Source organism: Sturnira hondurensis, unplaced genomic scaffold (assembly GCF_014824575.4).
Source record: "Sturnira hondurensis isolate 20B ecotype Veracruz unplaced genomic scaffold, ASM1482457v3 Scaffold0022910, whole genome shotgun sequence".
Classification (NCBI taxonomy): domain Eukaryota; kingdom Metazoa; phylum Chordata; class Mammalia; order Chiroptera; family Phyllostomidae; genus Sturnira; species Sturnira hondurensis.
In genome coordinates, this window is record NW_028095541.1 from 5473332 (window position 1) to 5493261 (window position 19930).

General features: G+C 38.7%; 1 protein-coding gene across 3 annotated transcripts in view; it reads left to right on the forward strand.

The window, feature by feature from the left end:
* XPO4 (exportin 4) overlaps nt 1-19930 on the forward strand; it is a 106676-nt gene that overhangs the window by 68247 nt on the left and 18499 nt on the right. For all 3 annotated transcript variants that reach the window (XM_037037249.1, XM_037037250.1, XM_037037251.1), the window contains 6 exons: nt 9717-9893; nt 10514-10656; nt 11139-11284; nt 12088-12265; nt 18645-18804; nt 19464-19633. In XM_037037249.1, the coding sequence (XP_036893144.1) occupies nt 9717-9893; nt 10514-10656; nt 11139-11284; nt 12088-12265; nt 18645-18804; nt 19464-19633 (974 nt within the window). The remainder of the gene's footprint in view (nt 1-9716; nt 9894-10513; nt 10657-11138; nt 11285-12087; nt 12266-18644; nt 18805-19463; nt 19634-19930) is intronic.

Below are 19930 nucleotides of genomic sequence, written 5' to 3' on the forward strand. Positions count from 1 at the left end.
CATGTGTCCCCTGCTGGGAACTGGCCTGCAACCCAGGCATGTGCCCTGACTAGGAATCGAACCTCGATCATGTGGTTCACAGGCCCGCGCTCAATCCACTGAGCTACACCAGCCAGGGCTGCCCATTTTTAATCTTACTATTTTTTGGTTATTTTACTTTTCAATTTTTTTCAAATTTAGGGTTTTTTTAGTAGGAGCTAATTTTTAAATATGTTTTATTGATTATGCTATTACAGTTGTCTAATTTTCTCCCTCTTTATTCTCCTCTGCCCTGCACCCCCCATCTGCATCCTCCCCTGCCTCCTCCCACCTCAGTTCATGTCCGTAGGTGGTACGTATAAGTATTTTGGCTTCTACATTTCCCATACTATTCTTAACCTCCCCCTATCTATTTTGTACCTGCTTTATGCTTCTTATTCTCCATGTCGTTTCCCCCATCTTTCCTCCTCCCTGCTGAAAACCCTTCATGTGATCTCCATTTCTGTGATTCTGTTCCTGTTCTAGTTGTTTGCTGAGTTTGTGTTTTTGTTTGGGGGGCTTTTATTGTTGATAGTTGTGAGTTTGTTGTGATTTTACTATACATGCTTTTTATCTTTTTCTTAGATAAGTCCCTTTAACATTTCATTTAATAAGGGCTTGGTGATGATGAACTCCTTTAACTTGACCTTACTTGGGAAGCACTTCATCTGCCCTTCCATTCTAAATGATAGCTTTGCTGGATAGAGTAATCTTGGGTGTAGGTCCTTGCCTTTCATGACTTTGGATACATCTTTCTAGCCCCTTCTTGCCTGCAAGGTTTCTTTTGAGAAATCAGCTGACAGTCTTATGGGAACTCCTTTGTAGGTAACTCTCACCTTTTCTCTTGCTGCTTTTAAGATTCTCTCCTTCTCTTTAATCTTGGGTCATGTAATTATGATGTGCCTTGGTGTGTTCTTTCTTGAGTCCAGCTTCTTTGGGACTCTCTGAGCTTCCTGGCTTCCTGGAAGTCTATTTTCTTTGCCAGATTGGGGAAGTTTTCTTTTACTATTTGTTCAGATAACTTTTCCACTTGTTACTCTTTCTCTACCCCTTCTGGTACCCCTATAATCTGGATGTTGGAATGTTTAAAGATGTCCTGGAGGTTCCTAAGCCTCTCCTCATTGTTTTGAATTCTTGTTTCTTCATTCTGTTCTGGTCAAATGTTTCTTTTTTCCTTCTGCTCCAAATCATTGATTGGAGTCCTGGTTTTCTTCCCGTCACTATTGGTTCCCTATATATTTTTCTTTACTTAACTTTTAATAGGCGTCACTTTTTATTCTATTTTATGCTCATACTCAACCATTTCTGTGAGTATCCTGATTACCAGTGTTTTAAACTGTGCATCTGAGAGGTTGGCTCTTTCTTTATCACTTAGTTGTATTTTTTCTGGAGCTTTGATCTTTTCTTTCATTTGGGTCTTATTTTTTTTGTCTCAGAGGGCCTGTTTCTTTCTAAGGGACAGTTTTAGGTATTTGCTAGGGTGGGGCAAACCATGCTATGTTGTGATGGCTGTATGTGGGGCAGGTATCCAGGAAGGAACTGTGTCACTTGCTCTGCTCTCAGCTGGCTTTCAGTCACACCCGCCACTACACACAAGGAAATTGGGCCCTCGTGGTGCCGATTCCCAGATGGGTGCACTTGTGTATGTTCTAGGAGCCTGTGGGTCTCTTTGACAATCTCCTGTGAGGCTGGGAGTTTTCCTGCTGCAAACTGCACAGAGTATTTCGGTCAGAGCCTTTGAGGCTTTATTTCCCCAAGCCGCAACCCTGGGTTTCTCCGTGTGACTCCCCAGTTGTTCCTCCTGGTTTATCTGAATACAAATGTGGGACTGCCTAGTCTGCCAGCCATTGCCTCACCCAGTCTGCCAGCCACCACCTTGCTGTGGGTCTTCTTTGCTCCAGCTTCCCGTCTCCACCCCTCCTATGGGTTTGGATGAATGTTTCTTTAACTCGTTGGTTGTTGGACTTGCATACAGTTGGATTTTCTGGCAGTTCTGTTTTTTTTAATGTTTTTAAATTTGTTGTTGTCCTTTCAGTTTTAGGAGCAGGCACAGTGTGTCTACCTACACCTCTTTCTTGGCTGGAAGTCCTGCTATTTAGTTTTATGAGTTCTTTATATACTTTGGATATTAACCCCATAACAGATACATGGTTTGCAAAATACTTTTTCTTATTCAGTAGGTATTCTTTTCATTTTTTTCTCTCAGCATCATGTATTTTTTTAATATTTTATTTATTTATCTTTCGAGGGGAAGGGAAGGAGAGAGGGAGAGAAACATCAATGTATGGTTGCCTTTCGTGCATCCCCTGCTGGGAGTTGGCCTGCAGGGAACTGGCCTGCAACCCAGGCATGTGCCCTGACTGGGAATCGAACCACGATCGTCTGGTTCGCAGGTCCGCACTCAATCCACTGAGCTACACCAGCCAGGGCCAACATGTATTAAATAGACGTTCTTTCTCAATGAGAACAGTTTGCTGGATTTTGCTGTCCTATGTCTAGTCCTGACATATGAATGGGTTTTTCTTGATTGGTCAGTTTGTCTTACCTAAATTTTACTTTGAGTAGATGTCTGGGTATGATAGGCCAAGTCTTGTTCTTTCCCTCCTTCTAGTCTCCACCTTCCAGTTCTTTAGAAGGGTCTTGGATGCATTTGCTTTTTTTAAAAAAAGGTATTTAATTTATTTATTTAGAGAGAGGGAAGGAAGGAAGGAAGAGAGGGAGAGACATTGATGTGAGAGAGAGCTATTGATTGGTTACCTCTCGCACACCCTCAACTAGGGACCTGCTCCACAAACCCAGGCCTGTGCCCTGACTGAGGATCGAGTTGGTGCCCTTTGTTGGACAGGCCGGCACTCAGTCCGCTGAGCCACACCAGCCAGGGCTGCTTGTCCTTTCTTACAAATTTTCTGTTGTAAAGTTGGGTTGTGCTTGGGATTATAGGCAACTTTTAGTGAGAAATGGGCATCATGCTTTTATCGACACTATCCATAAATGTATTTTTCTGTACGAATATAAGTCGAATTTATTGTATTTTATAAGGAACATTTTTTTCTTTAGTGCCTTATATTTTTGTTGCTATTGTATGTAATATCTTTTTAAAGCCTGATTTTTCAGATTGCTGCTGGCATAGAGAAATGCAGTTTATGTTTTTATATTGGTCTGATGTATACTAGTCTTTCAAAATTCTTACTGGTTCTAATAATTTGTCCTTAGAGTTTTTTTAGTTTAATATGGACAGTTATATCAACTGTGAATAATGACAATTTTGCTTTTTTCTGGTCTGCACAATTTCTGTTTCTTTTTTGTAAAAAGATTGTATTTATTTTAGAGAGGGGAAGGGAGGGAGAAAGAGAGGGAGAGAAACAACAGTGTGTGGTTGTCTGTCATGCTTCCCCTATTGGGCACTTGGTCTGCAACCTAGGCGTGTGCCCTAGACTGGGAATCGAACGAGGACTCCGATTTATAGGCCGGCACTTGATACAATGAGCCACACCAGCTAGAGCTGTAGTTCTTTTTCTTATTGTACAATGTTGAATACAGGTGGTAACTAAAGACATCTTTTCTGGCTCATCAGTGGGAATAAGGTTTGCTTTACATTTTTGAGCTGTCTTTTATCAGGATTGCTAATAGGTTTTTAAAAAACATGAACGAGTATTTAAATATTACTAAATGTGTTTCTACATAATCTAGTAATGTGATAAATTGCTTTTATAGGCTTTTCTGATGTTATTGCCCTTGCATTTCTGAATTGAACTTGATGACCATGTATCTCAGTCATTTATGAACTGCTGATGTGTTTGGTATCAGTTATACTAGCCTCACAGACCACTTCACAGCTGGCATTCTTTTCCTCTTCTCTAAATCAGTTTGTATAAGATTGTGTTTTTTTGTTTGGTTGTTCGTTTTTTTGGCTAGTTTAGTAGCTCTCACCTGTAAATTTACAAAGCCTGGTATTTAGGTGGGGTGGGGGGAGAACTTTACTAACTAAAAATTGTGAGAATTCAGGTTATCTCCAAATACCAAATTTTACAGTAAGGAATGTGTCTATTTCTTGTAGGTTAAGATTTTACTTTTATTTTTTTCTTCACATTTATAATTACAATTTTGTTACTAAGATAATTTCAGAATACAGTTTAATGTTGTAAAAATGTTACACGTTCATTGGTAAAAGTAATTCAAACTTTTATGAATATGAATTAAAATTCTCAAAACTCTCATCACTTATCTTGTTATCTCTAATCATACATCAAATTATATAATACCTTTTTCTTCCTGGCTATGGACATTTAATACTTATTCATTATTTTTAAAAATTAATTTGAAAAAGCAAAAAATTAGAAGTAAACCATATTTTTATAATTTCACCTTCTGAAACTTGTTAATATTTCGATGTATTTCTCCAGATTTTAAAGCATGCCAATTAAAATTAAATAAAAATAAAATAATTACTTTCATTTATATTATTATGAGTATTTTTATGTCATGAGTGCTGTTCAAAATCATGGTTTTGATGTAAAAGATTAGGAGAATGGTTCAGTAACTTTATTTGCAGTTTCAAGTGATGATACAGCAAACATTCTTACAGATAAATCACTGTGTGACTCCTGTTAGTAGATATTCTAAAATCACTTACATTTGTCAGTTAACCCTTCAGCTGGTATCTTGTCCACTTAAGGCCATTCTTCACAGCTGCTGTTCATGAGTCAGTCATAGAGCATAGGTGTCAAACTCACTTTCACCAAGGGCCACAGCAGCCTGGTGGTTGCCTTCAAAGGGCTGAGTGTAATTTTAGGACTGTGTAAATGTAACTACTCCCTAACTAGGGGCAAGGAGCTCTACGTTTGGTAATGAGCATCGCAGTTGAAACATTTTAGGGATTAAACAAGGGAAGAAAATTAAGAAATTTGCTTTTTCTAGAGAAAAAGCAATCTTAATATGTAAACTGTCAGCTTATCTACATATAATAAATTTGACTTTAAAATTTTTTTAAAAAATTTTATATTTATTGATAATAGAAAGAGGAAGGAGTGGAAGGAGAGAGAGAAACATCAGTTTGTTGTCCCACTCATTTATGCACTTATTGGCCGACTCTTGTATGTGCCCTGACCAGAGATTGAAAATGTGGCCTTGGCGCATTGGGACGACTGCTGTAACCAACGGAGAGCTGCCTGGCCAGGGCTAAATTTGACTACTTAGATTTGAAGTGGGCTGGGAGATACAGTTCCTCAAGAGGATCTGGTATGAAAAGAGGAAGCTCACGTCTCCTCAGAAATTTTTCCTAATTTAATTAAAAATTTTTTAAAAATCTCTTGCAAAACTTCATATAGGTGACAGACAAAATAGAATAGAATCATAGAATCAGATAGAACCATTCCCATGACCAGAGATGGTGGTTGAACCGATTTTTTACAGTATTCTTCAACCCTCAGTAGCTTGTTTTTAGTTTCTTTTTTGGTCAGTTCTAACTATTTTAAACACTGATTTTGTTCTTTCTTGGAGACCTCAGACAAAAAGAGCATTTGCCATCTTGCAGTTGCGTAATGGGTATGTCATACTCTTCTGTAAGTCTGAAATACATTATTAATGTTAGTGATCTGATTTCTCCTGTATCTTGAAACATTTTGGTGTTTTATGACCTCAGGAAGTATTTCACCATTACTCATCAATTCCTAGCTATTAAAAAAAGCCTAAAATAGTAAGAAAGTGGAGGAGTGATGGAATCATCTAAAGGATGACATAATAGTGAACTCAGTCACTACAAATAAAATAAATAGTTGCTATTTGTTATTTTTCTGTTTTCAAATTGCGTTTTCCAAGAACCTATAAAGGAAGTCTAGAGATACTACCTTCTAAGTCTTTTTTTAAATTTAAGTTTCATTGGATACATAAGGAATTCAGAGTTTTTCATTTTCTGTTCATGGTAGTAAGTGAAGGAAAATGCTAGAATCACACGTTTCACAATAAGAAAACAAATCAGAAGATGAACGTAAAAGAGACAGCAGCACTCCAGGCTCTTCAGTGGCGGTGAAGTTGATAGTATAAGTGAGATCTGAGACTGAGTTGTGGCTGTATCCTAGACAGAGTCTCACAGTCCGTGAGCAAACAATGTATTTCCAAAGCCAAAAAGAAAACATGGCATTTTCATTGCACAGGGAAGGTTCACCTGATATTTTGTGACAAAAGAGTTTGGACTGTCGTATTTTGCTGAATAATACTAACACTGTTGATCATTTTTGATATTCATGCAACAAAATTTACTTAATGCCATTTGTAATTGGATAAATGTTGAAAGCAGTATGTACAAAGGTGGTTGGAAGGAAATAAATGATGTATAAATGAAGACAAATTGGTTGAATTAATCCTTTTCATTGATATTTATACGTTTTTTTTAATCCTCAAGGACATGCTCATTGATTTTAGAGAGAGTGGAAGGGGAGGTGGGGGAGAGAGAGATGTGAGAAACATTGATCAGTTGCCTCTCATATGCACTCCAGCTGGGGATCAAAGCCACAGCCTAGTTATGTGCCCTGACAGGGAATTGAACACACGACCGTTTGGTTTATGGGATGGTGCTCCAACCAACTGAGCCACACTGGCCAAGACAGTATTTATAAATCTTAATGAATATGCTGTTGCATTTATGGAACTAAGAACTTGGCTATTCTTTAAGAAAGTCATGAGCTATCAAAGTTTTCAAAAGGGCAATACGTTTCCATGATAGATGAGTAAAAAGTTAGAACCTGTTAGAGACAACAGTTGATGCTCATATTTTGCAGATTCCATATTTGCAAATTACTATATTTTTCAGACCATAAGACGCACCTAGGGTTTAAAGGAGGAAAATAGGAAAAAATATTTGAAGCAAAAAAATATGGTAAAATATTTAATAATATAAATACATAATATTTCACCAAATGTAAATGTAAACAGAACTCAACAGCAGCATTAACCACCATTATTCCTCCCAAATGGGGGGGGAAGGGAGTGCATCTTTATAGTCAAAAAAATACGGTAGGCCCTTGCTAACATCTATTTGCAACTCCAAAATCAGAACTGGTTGCACTTTCACAATCATTCTTAGACAGATGCATGCAAAGAATGACGGTTAATAGAATTGCCTGGCCTGCTTGTTCCCAGCTGAGGTCAAACAAGGCAGTTTTTGTTTTCAGTGCTCTGCCTTCCTGTTTCAGCCCTCATTCAGCAAACAAGCATCCCTTTCACACTCTCCAGTAACACATATTCTGCATTTTTTTGTGAAATGGAATATTTCAAATTTTTGTCATAAGATGTTGAAATTCTTCCTATGCATTGACTGGATGATTTCACTTTTTAAAATGGCGTGATGTCCCCTCCCCACACTCCACGCCCAGTGTTGTGCTCAGTGCTGTCTGGTGTTCCAGAGAGCAAGGAAACCATGATGTAGAGCAAATGCAGATGTTAGACAAGTTGCATTCAGGCACAAGTTACAGTGCTGTTGCCATGAGCATCTGTAAAGAAACACACTTAAAACAACGTGGTGAAACTACTTGAAAAAAAAAAAAACCAGTGTGGTGTGTTGATCTATTTGTTCATTTGTACCTGGTGAAAAACAGAAGGAACCTAACCCCGAGTGCACTGATTCAGAGTTCATGGCGACTTTATAGAACACATATGCCACAAATAGCAAGGATGGACTGTTTACAAGATGACTGTGTTCCAGTGACTTTCAAAGAATGTTGTCTATTTTCATTATCCAGCAGGTTCTCAAATAACATTGTTTCATATCAGTCAGTCTGTGGTAGCAGTGGATTAGTTGTGTGTGGTTTGACTTAAAGTTTCAGAACCTACCTGTGATACCAAGTGAGGGCTTAAACTGTATGTAGTTTCAAGGCCAGGAACAAAAGGAATAAAATATGGGTTATGTTTAAATTCTTCTTAAAATTATCTAGTGACATTTTTTACTTGCCCTTCATTCTTACGTAAATTTTTCACAAAATTACTTAAAAATATTACAAATTTTCCCTGGCTGGTGTAGCTCAGTGGATTGAGCACGGGCCTGTGAAGCAAAGGGTCGCTGGTTCGATTCCCAGTCAGGGTACAAGCCTGGGTTGCAGGCCAGGTCCCCAGTAGGGGTCACAGGAGAGGCAACCACACATTGATGTTTCTCTTCCACTCTTCCTCCTTCCCTTCCCCTCTCTCTAAAAACAAATAAATAAAATATATTTATTTAAAAATATTACAAATTTGTGTTAGGTTTATCTGGCCCAGAAAATAACTTTCCTTATAGGCAGTGGGTTAACAAAAGCTGAAGACACAAAGAAATGATTCACCGGAAGCAGTTTGCTTGGTGCTCAGATGTCATGACCCGGTGGTAGTGTCCTCATGGTCCTGCTAAATCTGGAATACTTGGTGTAAATATTTTAGTACTTTCCTTTTTTGAGTGACTGACAAGTTGATGAAAGTACTTTTTAATGAAGGTTCCAGAGTTCTGTATTTGTAGGTGAGGCCAGTGTGTTTGCTGTATAAACCAGAAAAGCAAGTTACAGATTGGGTCCATAGACCTTCAGTGTTCCTTGCTTCACTGAACAGGATGTCAGAAATGGTCGGTTGTGCCAAAACCTTTTTTTTTTTTTAAATATTTTATTTATTTATCTTTAGAGAGGAAGGGAAGGAGAGAAGGAGAGAAATATCAATGTATGGTTGCTTCTCATGAGTCCCCTGCTGGGAACTGGCCTGCAACCCAGGCATGTGCCCTGACTGGGAATCGAACTGCGATCGTGTGGTTCGCAGGCCCGCGCTCAATCCACTGAGCTACACCAGCCAGGGCCCAAAACCTTTTTAAGAGTGAATTTATACATAGTTCAGAGACTCTGCTTCTTTATTTGTAACTATGAAAGATGTTGTTAAAAATGAATCCTGAAATCTCTATCTCTTATGGCTATTGGTATATTTTCTGTAATGTTTTATTTGTTTCTCAGTTTCCATTGAACTGAGCTTGAAAGCCCGAATGGTATAATATTTATGTGTTTACACTAAGCATAGTGCATGACACTAAGTATTCTGGGTTTCACTGAATGGTGTCTAGTGAATTTGTGATGAAGAAATTAATACACAGTTTTAAATATGTTACTAAATTAATTAGTAACATTAGTAACATATAATTATGTTACTAATTAAGTAGGAAGTCCTCAGCACCTTCCTCAAACTCCTCTGTAAGCTGTCTACATTTTAAAAAAATGTTAAGGAGCATCTGTGAAGTTCTCCCTACATTCTTGAGTGTGCTGGTTGCATCAGTCATCATTCTCCAGTGTTTTAAAACTCACTCAAAAGAGTGTAGGAAGTACACATTTTATCTTTCCATTCTAACAGGCGTCTTCTTCACTACAGAAAAATGTTAATATTATTTTTATGTGAAAAATACATGTTCCATAAAGCATTGAGCTAGCTAGTCTTGTTAAGAAATAAACATTAATTCCTGTTTGCCTAAGAATTGTTTAGATTGTTAGAAAGATTTTAGAAAGTTTAATAGAAAGCCTATGCATTTTTTACTGCAATGCTTGACTTGACTGGTTAGTTTTAGAACAAATTCAGCTATATAATTGAATAATAGTTGGGAACCTTTATTTAAGGAAAAACTTATAAAACTAAATGCATACTCTTGTTGTGATACCTGCCTTATTTCTTTGGCCATTGTTTTGTGAAACTTTTTTTCCTTCTAGCTTGATAAAGATGACATGGTCTACATGGAAGCGTATGACAAGTTGCTGGAGTCCTGGCTGACTTTGGTCCAGGATGACAAACATTTCCACAAAGGCTTTTTTACCCAGCATGCAGTTCAAGTCTTCAATTCTTACATTCAGTGTCACCTGGCCGCTCCAGATGGCACAAGGAATTTGGTAAGTTTTAAGCCAGATTGTGATTAAAAATTTGTGTTATTATAGGCTCTGTTTTTTCTGTTTTATCCTCTTATACCTTGTGTAATGCTAGAAATTTCAGCTAAGCTTCTTTAGAGGATTTGCTGAGAACATTAGATGGAGAGCAGAGTGGTCCTTTGTCTAATTGCATCATGTTTTGTGGGATGTGACTGGTAATTATCTCCTTTGTCTTCAGTTTTCAGTGGCTCACCTGTATCTTCCTAGTTGTTAAGTGGTATGAATGACTTCTTGTATCTGAGGGCCATGGATCTTAAAGATTTCAGAGGTTTTCAGTGACAGAAGTTAACTGGTCTGGAGTGGGGAGGTGGGTTGTGGGTGGGCAGTTAGAACTGTGTTCCTGTATGTGTGTGCTGTGGGTCTGCCCTTCCCTTCTTTCTCTTCTGTGTTTCCCCCTTTGGGTGACTGCAGGGCTGTCAGCACAGTTAGGTAGGGGCCCCTGGACAGCCACACTGAAGGCACGCTCTGTCCAGCTCCCCTTGTCGGGTGAGGCACGGAGGCTGTCTCCCAGCACAGCAGAGATGTGTAGCTGGTGAGGCAATGGTGAGTGGCTCGACACTGGTTGTTTCTCTCCTTGACAACAGACTGCCAATGGCGTGGCCTCTCGTGAGGAAGAGGAGATAAGTGAGCTTCAAGAAGATGATCGAGACCAGTTTTCAGATCAACTAGCCAGTGTAGGAATGCTGGGAAGAGTTGCTGCAGAACACTGTATACCTCTTCTGACAAGGTATGCAGTCCACAGAATCCATGGAGTGTATGCTTTGTACTCACACCTCCCTGGAGAGCACTTCACATGCTCCCCCACCCTGCATGCACCCCCCACACTGGAGCAAGCGGACAGAAACATGCTCAAGGTTGTGTTACTTGGCTGGTGCGTTGGGGCCCAGGTGCTCCTGTGTAGATGGCAGAGAGGTCATGGAAACATGGGATGAGACATGGTTTGACCCCTATCAGTAAAAACTTGGAATAACCAGTTTTCAAATGCCAGTTGGAAACCTTGATTGTTTGTAAAGCACTCATTTAATTCTCTCATAAATGGTAAGTCACAGTTCCTGTAGTGTTACAAGAACAGTTGTATATGAGGATAAATACTTTTGTATATGTGTTTTTGTGCTAAGATCTTAATTTATGTTGTTTCACACAGGGCAGTTACATTATTCTAGGTCTCTGCTTATTGAACTTTATGAAACTATTGTTGTTTTCTTTTAGTTTATTAGAAGAAAGAGTAACAAGGCTCCACAGTCAGTTACAGCGACATCAGCAGCAGTTACTTGCTTCACCTGGTTCAAGAACCATTGACAACAAAACGCTTGATGACCTATATGAAGATATTCACTGGCTTATTTTAGTTACAGGTTGGTTGGTTGTTTTCTGTTAAAATACAATTGCCAGCTGAGCAGTTTAAGCCTTAAAAAGAAGCTTCATATATTAGAAGTAATAGTCCGTACATAGTATTGGATGAATTTTGGTGACAGCTGCTATATGTTACAGCTATACATGCATTTTAAAAAAATATTGGCTAACATATATTCAGTGCCTATTGCATACTGGATGTTTTATGTGGAGCTCATAGCCCATCGAACTGGTACTATTATTAGGTATTATTATTGTCATTATTCTCCCCTTATAAATGAAGAAGCTGAAACCTAGAGAGTATAAGGAACTAGCCCATTAATACTGCTATTAATTTTTGGAGCCAGAATGCAAATCTAGGCAGTCTGACTTTTAGAGTCTTCTTCTGTAACCATACTGTTAGTGTTTCTGTGTTTTCAGTAATTAGGAAGAAATCTTAATTTTTGAAAAGGCATCCCCAAATACTGACTTTTGATATAGATAATAGTGAAATTCCTATTAACTTTACAGAATATATTACTGAAAATGATTAAAAGGTAGTAGATTAAAAAGCCTACATGTCAGTATAAGTGATAAAATTGTTGAATAAACATTTGTCCTTTGTTCTTTTCTGTTTTCTGAAAGTAAATTATCTAAGAAATAGAAAGTTTCTTCTCATCAATCTTGAAATTAACATATTAAATTTATAATTTACTTTTACATCAACTTATATGATATATAAATCAAATAAAACAAAACATTTATAGTACAATTTGATAAATGTAGATTTGTTAAGTGTTCATTTTTAATTTTTTTTAAACTGAAGGCTACCTCTTAGCTGATGATACTCAGGGAGAGACTCCGCTAATACCTCCAGAAATAATGGAATATTCCATTAAGCATTCATCTGAAGTTGACATTAATACAACACTTCAAATTTTGGGATCTCCAGGAGAAAAGGCTTCTTCCATCCCAGGGTACAACAGAACAGATTCTGTGATTAGGTAATATGAACTCTATAGCTGTGCTCTTGTAATTTATACTGTTTTATTAAGTTCTGAGTTGATGGGTAGATGACTCGAGTGATAGACACATTGTAAATCTGATACATGAAAGAAGATAAAACTTGGAGAAGCCTTGAAATAAACAAGGACGGCAAGTACTCAGTATGTTTAAGCAGCACCACTTGGTGAGATTGATAGCCATCCCCAGCACTGAGGAGAGCAAACATATAGTTACTCTGAGTTCAGGGAGACTTTGAGGGAACATCTTTTGTCATGTACTGTGACCACACTCTGTCTGTCAGAAAGCAGTACCAATGTGGGGACAGGTACTCTAAATGCAAGAAACAGAACGTGACATTCTTAGAGACCAGATGAATGTTAGCAAGTACTTACTGTTCATAAAGATAAAATTACAGTTTAGTGTCTTTCTTAAGGAAACTGATTCTCATAAAATAGAACTATTTATACCAAATGTGTGAATCTTGAAGGCCCTGTCAATGAAGTTACAAGACTTTCTGCCTCAACTGAAAGAATTCACTTTAGTCTTCCTAATAGCAATGGCAACTTTTTCATTACTTTTTTAAATGATTTTAAAAAATTTATCTTTAGAGGTGAAGGGAAGGAGAGAGGGAGAGAAATATCAATGTATGGTTGCCTCTTTTGGGGCCCCCTGCTGGGAACTGGCCTGCAGCCCAGGCATGTGCCCTGACTGGGAATCGAACCGTGATCGTCTGGTTTGCAGGCCCACGCTCAATCCACTGAGCTACACCAGCCAGGCATTTTTTTGTTACATTTTAATGATGCCAGTGAGGAGGGATAAACCTGAACTAAGTGTCCTTCTAAAAGTGAATTTGAAAACAGCATTTTAAATTTCAGTATATTTAAATTTAGGTGGCAGGCAGAGATATCAATGATGAAATAACATTGGTTTTGTCAGTTACAAAATCAGTAACTCATACAAGGTTCTGTGCCCCTTAATTCTTTTTATCTTAATGCCAAAATACATGGTATCATTTGAGCCTGTGCAGTAGAAAGTATGGCTTCTAGATATTGACCTTGTAAGCTCTTAACAAGGAAATGTTTGGGAACTTAATCCTTTATCATTGCATTCTCTTATTTGAAATAAAATATCAATACTCTATTGGAAAAGTTTTCTCTCTTCCTTTTAGGATTACTATAGGCCTATGATTAAGTGTCGGGAAATCATTGCTTTTGCTTTGGTTGGATTCATGGTGAATGTTAATTCAAAGGCAGCTCATTTCAGTATCCTGTCATGTGATACTCTTTGTTGTATTTCTTGCCTGGGCACTATCATGAGGGATGCTTTCCTTGTATTTTCAGTGCTTTTTCAATTTTTGCCAGTCCTCGTCACCACTGTGGGAGCAAAACATTTTGGTATCTGAGAGCACAGACTATGGAGGAATAAGGAGATAATTTAAACAACCACCAAAAAAAAATCATCTTTTTTTTTTGCTTTATTTTTTTAGTCCAAAGAATTAATGTGAAATTGAATGGTATACAGGAGAAATATTACTTATTTGATTAAAAAATAAATTTACATTTCTTGAAGAAAATATTTGACAAAAGTTATTGAGTACCTCCTATGTATCTGGCACTGTTCTAGGCATTTGGGATACATTAGTGAGCAAAACAGACAAATTACTCCCCCTTTGAAGCTCCCTGTAGAGGAGAGACAGTGAGTAAGTTAATTTTGTTTATGTTAGGAGACCATAAGAAGCTGTGGCAAGAAGCTGAGCAGGGTGAGGGAATTAGGAGTGCAGACTGAGGGACTGCTTGTAACTATCTTTTAAAGTCCTCACCTGAGGATATGTTTATTGATTTTAGAAAGGGAGGAGAGGGAATAAAGAGAGAGAAACATTGATATGAGAGAGAAACATTGATTGGTTGCCTCCTGTAAATGCCTTGAGCAGGGATTGAACCTGCAACCTTTTGGTGTACTGGAGGGATGATGCTCCAACCAACTGAGCCACTGGCCAGGGGAACTGCTTGTAACTTTAAATGGTGTGGTCACTGTTGGCTTCCTTTAGAAGGTGTTTGTCTGGTGAGCCAAAGCTTGAGGTTGGTTAGGGCCTGGGAAGGCTAAGGGAAAACATTGCCACAGTGAACAGGTGGATATGGAAGCCCCACTGCAGGCCCTCATCCAGGACCAGCAGGGCCCACAGGGCCCGCTGCAGTGGGTGGAACACAGTGAGGTGAAATTGTGTGGCGATGGAGTTAGAGGGGAGAAGGAGGGGAGTCAGTGAAGTCTTTGGGGTTTTACGGTATCTGTAGGCTTCTGAGCAGAACAGGCGACTGTGCTGCATTGAGAGTGGACTACCAGGGCCAGAGGTGGGAGCAATGAAACCAGTGAAGAGACTGGTTGCTCTCATCCAGAGAAAGACGCTGGTTCAGATCAGTGATAGTAGAGGTTGTGAGAAATTGAAGAAAGCGCTCTTTGACTCAGTGTGCTGACTTCTGGTTTATGAAATGCAAAGGTAATGCAAGATTTCCCATATACCAAGACTGTATTCTATGGGACACTGGTTGCTGTCTGAAATGTAAAACCTGTTGAGATAGCATGCTGAAGAAACTGAAGTAGGGTGTCAATCTTGGGAGAGCAACAACTAAAACAGTATTGTGATGTTGTTGTCAATTTTTCCAACTCCCCACCACACCAGGGTCTGTGATAGTGACGTGGGAGGATCGAGGGAGGGCTCCCCGGAAGAGGTGGCATTTACACTGACACTGAGGGGATGGATGGGAGTTTGCATTGCGCAGGGGAAGAGGAAGACTATCCCAGGCACTGATAGTAACTGAGCAAGGGCCAGGAAGGAAGAGGAGGCTGGCCTGCATACAAGGGGGGAGGTGCCTGCTGAGGGTGCAGAAGAAGGGTGGGCTGTGGAGCAGGATTAATGAAGTTGGAATAAAAGTGCTCCTTTTTCCTCCAAGGAGGAAACAGGGAAAGTGAGCTGATCACATTGTTTTGTTAGAGGATTGCAGTTTGGAGGCTGGATGAGTGGTAAGTTAGGAAGCATTTCTGTTAGTGGAATCAAAGTGATGGGAAGGGCAGATGGATGACGGGTGTTTCAGGGGGCAGCTCACAGGGACTTTGAGGTTGGTTGAGGGCGGTGAAGAGAGAGGCAGGAATGAGGACAGGCTACTGGGAACCCCGGGTTCATCTGTCTGTGGTTCTATTCTTGACCTTGCTCCCACTTTACAAAAAAAAGGCAAAACTCTTCCTCATTCGAAGTCTTACTGTGATGGCAGGTGTGTAGAAACCTGTGAAATACCAAATAGTATGGTATTGGAATTGAGTGACTGAGTAATAGATAATCAGTAATTCTACAGATCAGGAGGTTTTTAGTCCTTTGCCTTAAATAATACCAAAGAGTGACCTAATCAAGTTGTCAGCTATCATATTATTAAAAACAGTTTTTGGTGGTAGAGCTGTGTGAGTTTTGGCATATAACTTGCAAGAAGTTCAAATAGTTGAGGAATCTGCTATTTTAAAAATGCCTTCCATTTACTTACGAGAATGGGCTTTCTCAGATTTTTTATCTATTAAAATAGGGACAAGATTATACTCAACTCTGTCTCATTCTAGTAATTAGTAATGTTTTGTCACAGATAAACTGATTTGGAAAATAAAAGGCTACTACATTAATCTCATTCAGAGATGCATAAAATTGTATATTTATGTTTAATACTTTATTTAAATGTATTTATATTTTGTGCAATTGTGTACTAATAAGTATTGTAGTAACTCAATCCAGAAGACATTTTAAAAATCTTAAGGTCATTGGAAACTTTAAAAAAATGTATTTTAGCATTTAGACATTTGTTTTAGAGAAGTATATTGTGCAATCAATAAAATGAGTATAGTCCTGGTCTGGTGGCTTGATTGATTGGAGCATCCTCCCCCACACCAGGAGGCTGCGGGTTGGATCCTCACTCAGGGTACACACATACCTAGTTTGCAGGTTCAGTTCCCTGCTGGAGGTGCATACAAGGGTTAATGTTTCTATCGATCAATGTTTCTATCTCACATTGGTCTCTCTCTCTTCCCCGTCTCTCCCTTCCTCTCCCTCACTCCTCTTCTTGCCCGCTTCCCTCCCTCTCTCTCCTTCGCTCTCAAAAATCAGTAAACATATCCTTTGGTGAGGATTTAAAAAATAATAAATAATACACAAAAGTTAAAAATGAAATGAGTATAACATTTATTATATTAGGGTAAGAGTCTGGGGGCGGGGAGTGAAACCAAAACAAAAATTTAAGGAGAAAAAGAAACAATGTAAAGTTTCTAACTCTTAAAAACTTGTTTATTTTTTCAAATGGATAATGGTGAGTATTGGCAATAGTGTGATAATTAAACTCTAGTGCGTAAATTTAAATGGCCTCTGTAACTATTTCAGATTCTTTTAGGCTGAAAATTATATCATTTAAATGTATGCTTTAAAATTTTTTTTCTAGGTATCTTAATGAAATTTGTTTTAGAGAAGGACATCTTAAAAAGCATCAAATTCTGTCTTACCAAAACTATTTATTCTTATGGGGAGAATTTGATTCATACAATGTGTTGTGAGGTTATCAGGGTGTCATTGTTCACATGCACTCTAAAATAATTTTGTAAAAAGTTTGAGCGCTGGTGGTATGGAGAATATGTATAGTGAAAAAGGAGAGGAACCTTAAGAACCACCTGTTTAAAGAAGGGAGTCAGCGTAGAGGAGGGTGTCGAAGCCGGGGGAAGAGTAAGAAAGAGCTGAGGGGGGAAATGAGGGAGATGTGCAAGGGAAGGCCTTTCAAAAGGGCAGCGTGTCGGCGGTGTCTGGTGGTTTGGAGGCATCCAGCTGGATAAAGAACTGAAATGTCCTTACGATTTCATCATAGGTGGACAGTTTCAGTCATCTTGAAAGTGATAGGGACTTTAGAAACCAGACTTCCTGTGATTAGAGTGCCTTTCTTTGTCGGCTTTGATAGCAACAAAATGGTGTGATAAAGGGTTCTTTCCATCAATCCTGCTGCTTTACCTTTTAGCTGAAGTCAAGTTAAATATACAAGGTTGGTCCAGAAGGTATCCAGCCATGTAATGTGAAAAAGAGAGACATTTATTTAAAAAGACAGAAAAACATTATACACAGGACAGTGACACCTCAGTCCCCTTCATGGTAGGCACCTTGGGACCTCACACAGTTCTCCCAGTCACCCTCAGCTGCCCTGTCGTGTTTTCCTGAATCTCAGGTGGTCTGACATGTCTTCCCTTTCAAAGGTGATTTTAGTTTGGGCAAAAGCCAGAAGTCACAGGGCATCACATCTGGGTGTTAGGGGGCTGAGTCACCTGGGTGATTTGATATTTCACCAAAAAAAGTCTGCACAAGACGTGATGCATGAGCAAGCGTGTTGTCGTGGTGAAGCTGCCAATCACCTGTGGCCCATAGCTGCGACTTTCTGAATCATCTGAATAGTTTCCTTGGAGGAATGTTCAAGCTTAAAGCAAAATTTCATGCAGGTCTGTTGCTCTACTCAGTTATTTTGAATGCAGTGGCCACAGAACACATGCTCACTCAACAGCATCTACCGTCCCCACTGACTAGTACAGTGGAGTTGTCATGGTTCACACATGCTCATTCCAGGCTACTCTCCTTGGCTGCTGTAAACTGTTCTCTTTATATTAACAATGGCTGGACTTTTTCAGGGTAGACTTCGTGTGTGCGTGTGTGCGTGTGTGTGTATCACTTCTGGCTATATGCTCCCCTAACCCACCTGGAACAAATGCTTTATTTTTCTGCATGTTTTGCCTTGTGATTAACATAACACACAGCCATTAAGTAGTGTCAGAAAGGACATTGTATATATCATGTAGGCAGTTTTTCTAGCAAGAGTTTTATTTTAAAATATCCCTAAGAATTAAGTTTGTTACTAAATAGGGCTATCAGATTTGGAGACAGGTTTCAATATTCAGAACATTCTAGATAAGTGAATTGCCAGACCCACCCACAGAATCACCAATGTATTAAAACAAACAGTACTAACCATGGCAGTGTTAAGTAATAATGGTGTGAAGAATTTAGCATTTACTGTGAACTTTTCATTTTATGAATTTCTCCATTTTGAATCTGAAAAATCTCTTTAGACAGCAATGCAGTAATAACTTCAATAGAAGGGTGTCTTTGGCCATGAATCCCCTCAGCTTTCTTTGTTTTGTTTACTACTTCCTGAAAGGGCAGCAATGAAGTGGGGCATTTTTCTACAGCCTTATTCATGAAAATTGCAAGTATAGCCTGGCCTAAATCCAGAGAGCTGGGAATCAAAAGGGACTTTTATGAAGAAAATAACTAATAAATAGATCAAAGAATAAATGACTTCTTTTTTGTACCCATAGGCTGCTATCGGCCGTTCTCAGAGTTTCAGAAGTTGAGTCTCGAGCAATAAGAGCAGATCTCACCCATCTGCTAAGCCCTCAAATGGGCAAAGATATTGTTTGGTTTCTAAAACGCTGGGCAAAGACTTACCTCCTGGTGGATGAGAAGCTGTATGATCAGGTCAGAATGTACAAGTGTTTAATTTCATTTGGATTTATGATAATAGCATTTGTAGAAATGAGAACATTTTCTTGGTTATTTTCTCATTAAAATGTGACCAAGAGCTGAATATTTCCACATGGAAGAGAACTATGAATGGCATGTGATTTTAATGACTTTTCTTAGGGTACTTCATTTGATTCAGCATATGTTAACTAATATTAAGTTATAAATTACTCTTTGAGAATGGATTAATTTATGTTCTTTGTATTTGATGTAAATATCATGTTAGTGTGTTAATAACAGAACAATTATAGCTAATAGGAAAATAATTGAAAAATTTATCGTATTTTGCCGTGTATAATGCACACCTGTCTTTTTGTGCTCATTGTAGATGGGATTATTATACCTATGTTGTTTAATCATTGTACCCATGTATAATGTATGTCCTTATTTTTCCCTCAAAAGTTTGGGCAAAAAAGTGTGCATTATGCATAGCAAAAATATGGTAGGTGGGTTGAGGATCTCTTTTTTTGATTTATGGATATGAATTCAATTATAAAATTGATGTGAAGTAAGCAGTACTTCATTTTTAGATACTAATTTCAGTTGACTTTTCTGTGGATTTTTTTTTAGCTGATCTTTTTTTCTGACCTAAAAAAATTGGTTTTCTCTTCAAGATAAGTCTGCCATTCAGTACAGCATTTGGAGCAGATACAGAGGGTTCTCAGTGGATTATTGGCTACCTCTTACAGAAAGTCATCAGTAATCTCTCAGTGTGGAGCAGTGAGCAGGACCTTGCAAATGACACTGTGCAGCTCCTTGTCACTTTGGTAGAAAGAAGAGAAAGGTAAGCTGCTGGTAAGAGCTAGGCTGTGTGTGTATAACTTCAGTTAGCTTTTTAGTGTAGAGTTTGCAAGTGGCACATAGTTACACAGTCCTAAGGTCCAGGTAGACCCTGCATTTTTGGAACAATGTGTTTAAAAAACAATGTCATGGCCTGACCCCTGGCTTAGTTGCTTGGGCATCATCCTGCAAAGTAAAAGATGACCTGGATTCCCTGCACGTGCCTGGGTTGCAGGTTTGGTCCCTGGTTGGGGCATGTATGAGAGGCAACCAATTGATGTTTCTTTCCCTCTCTTTTTCC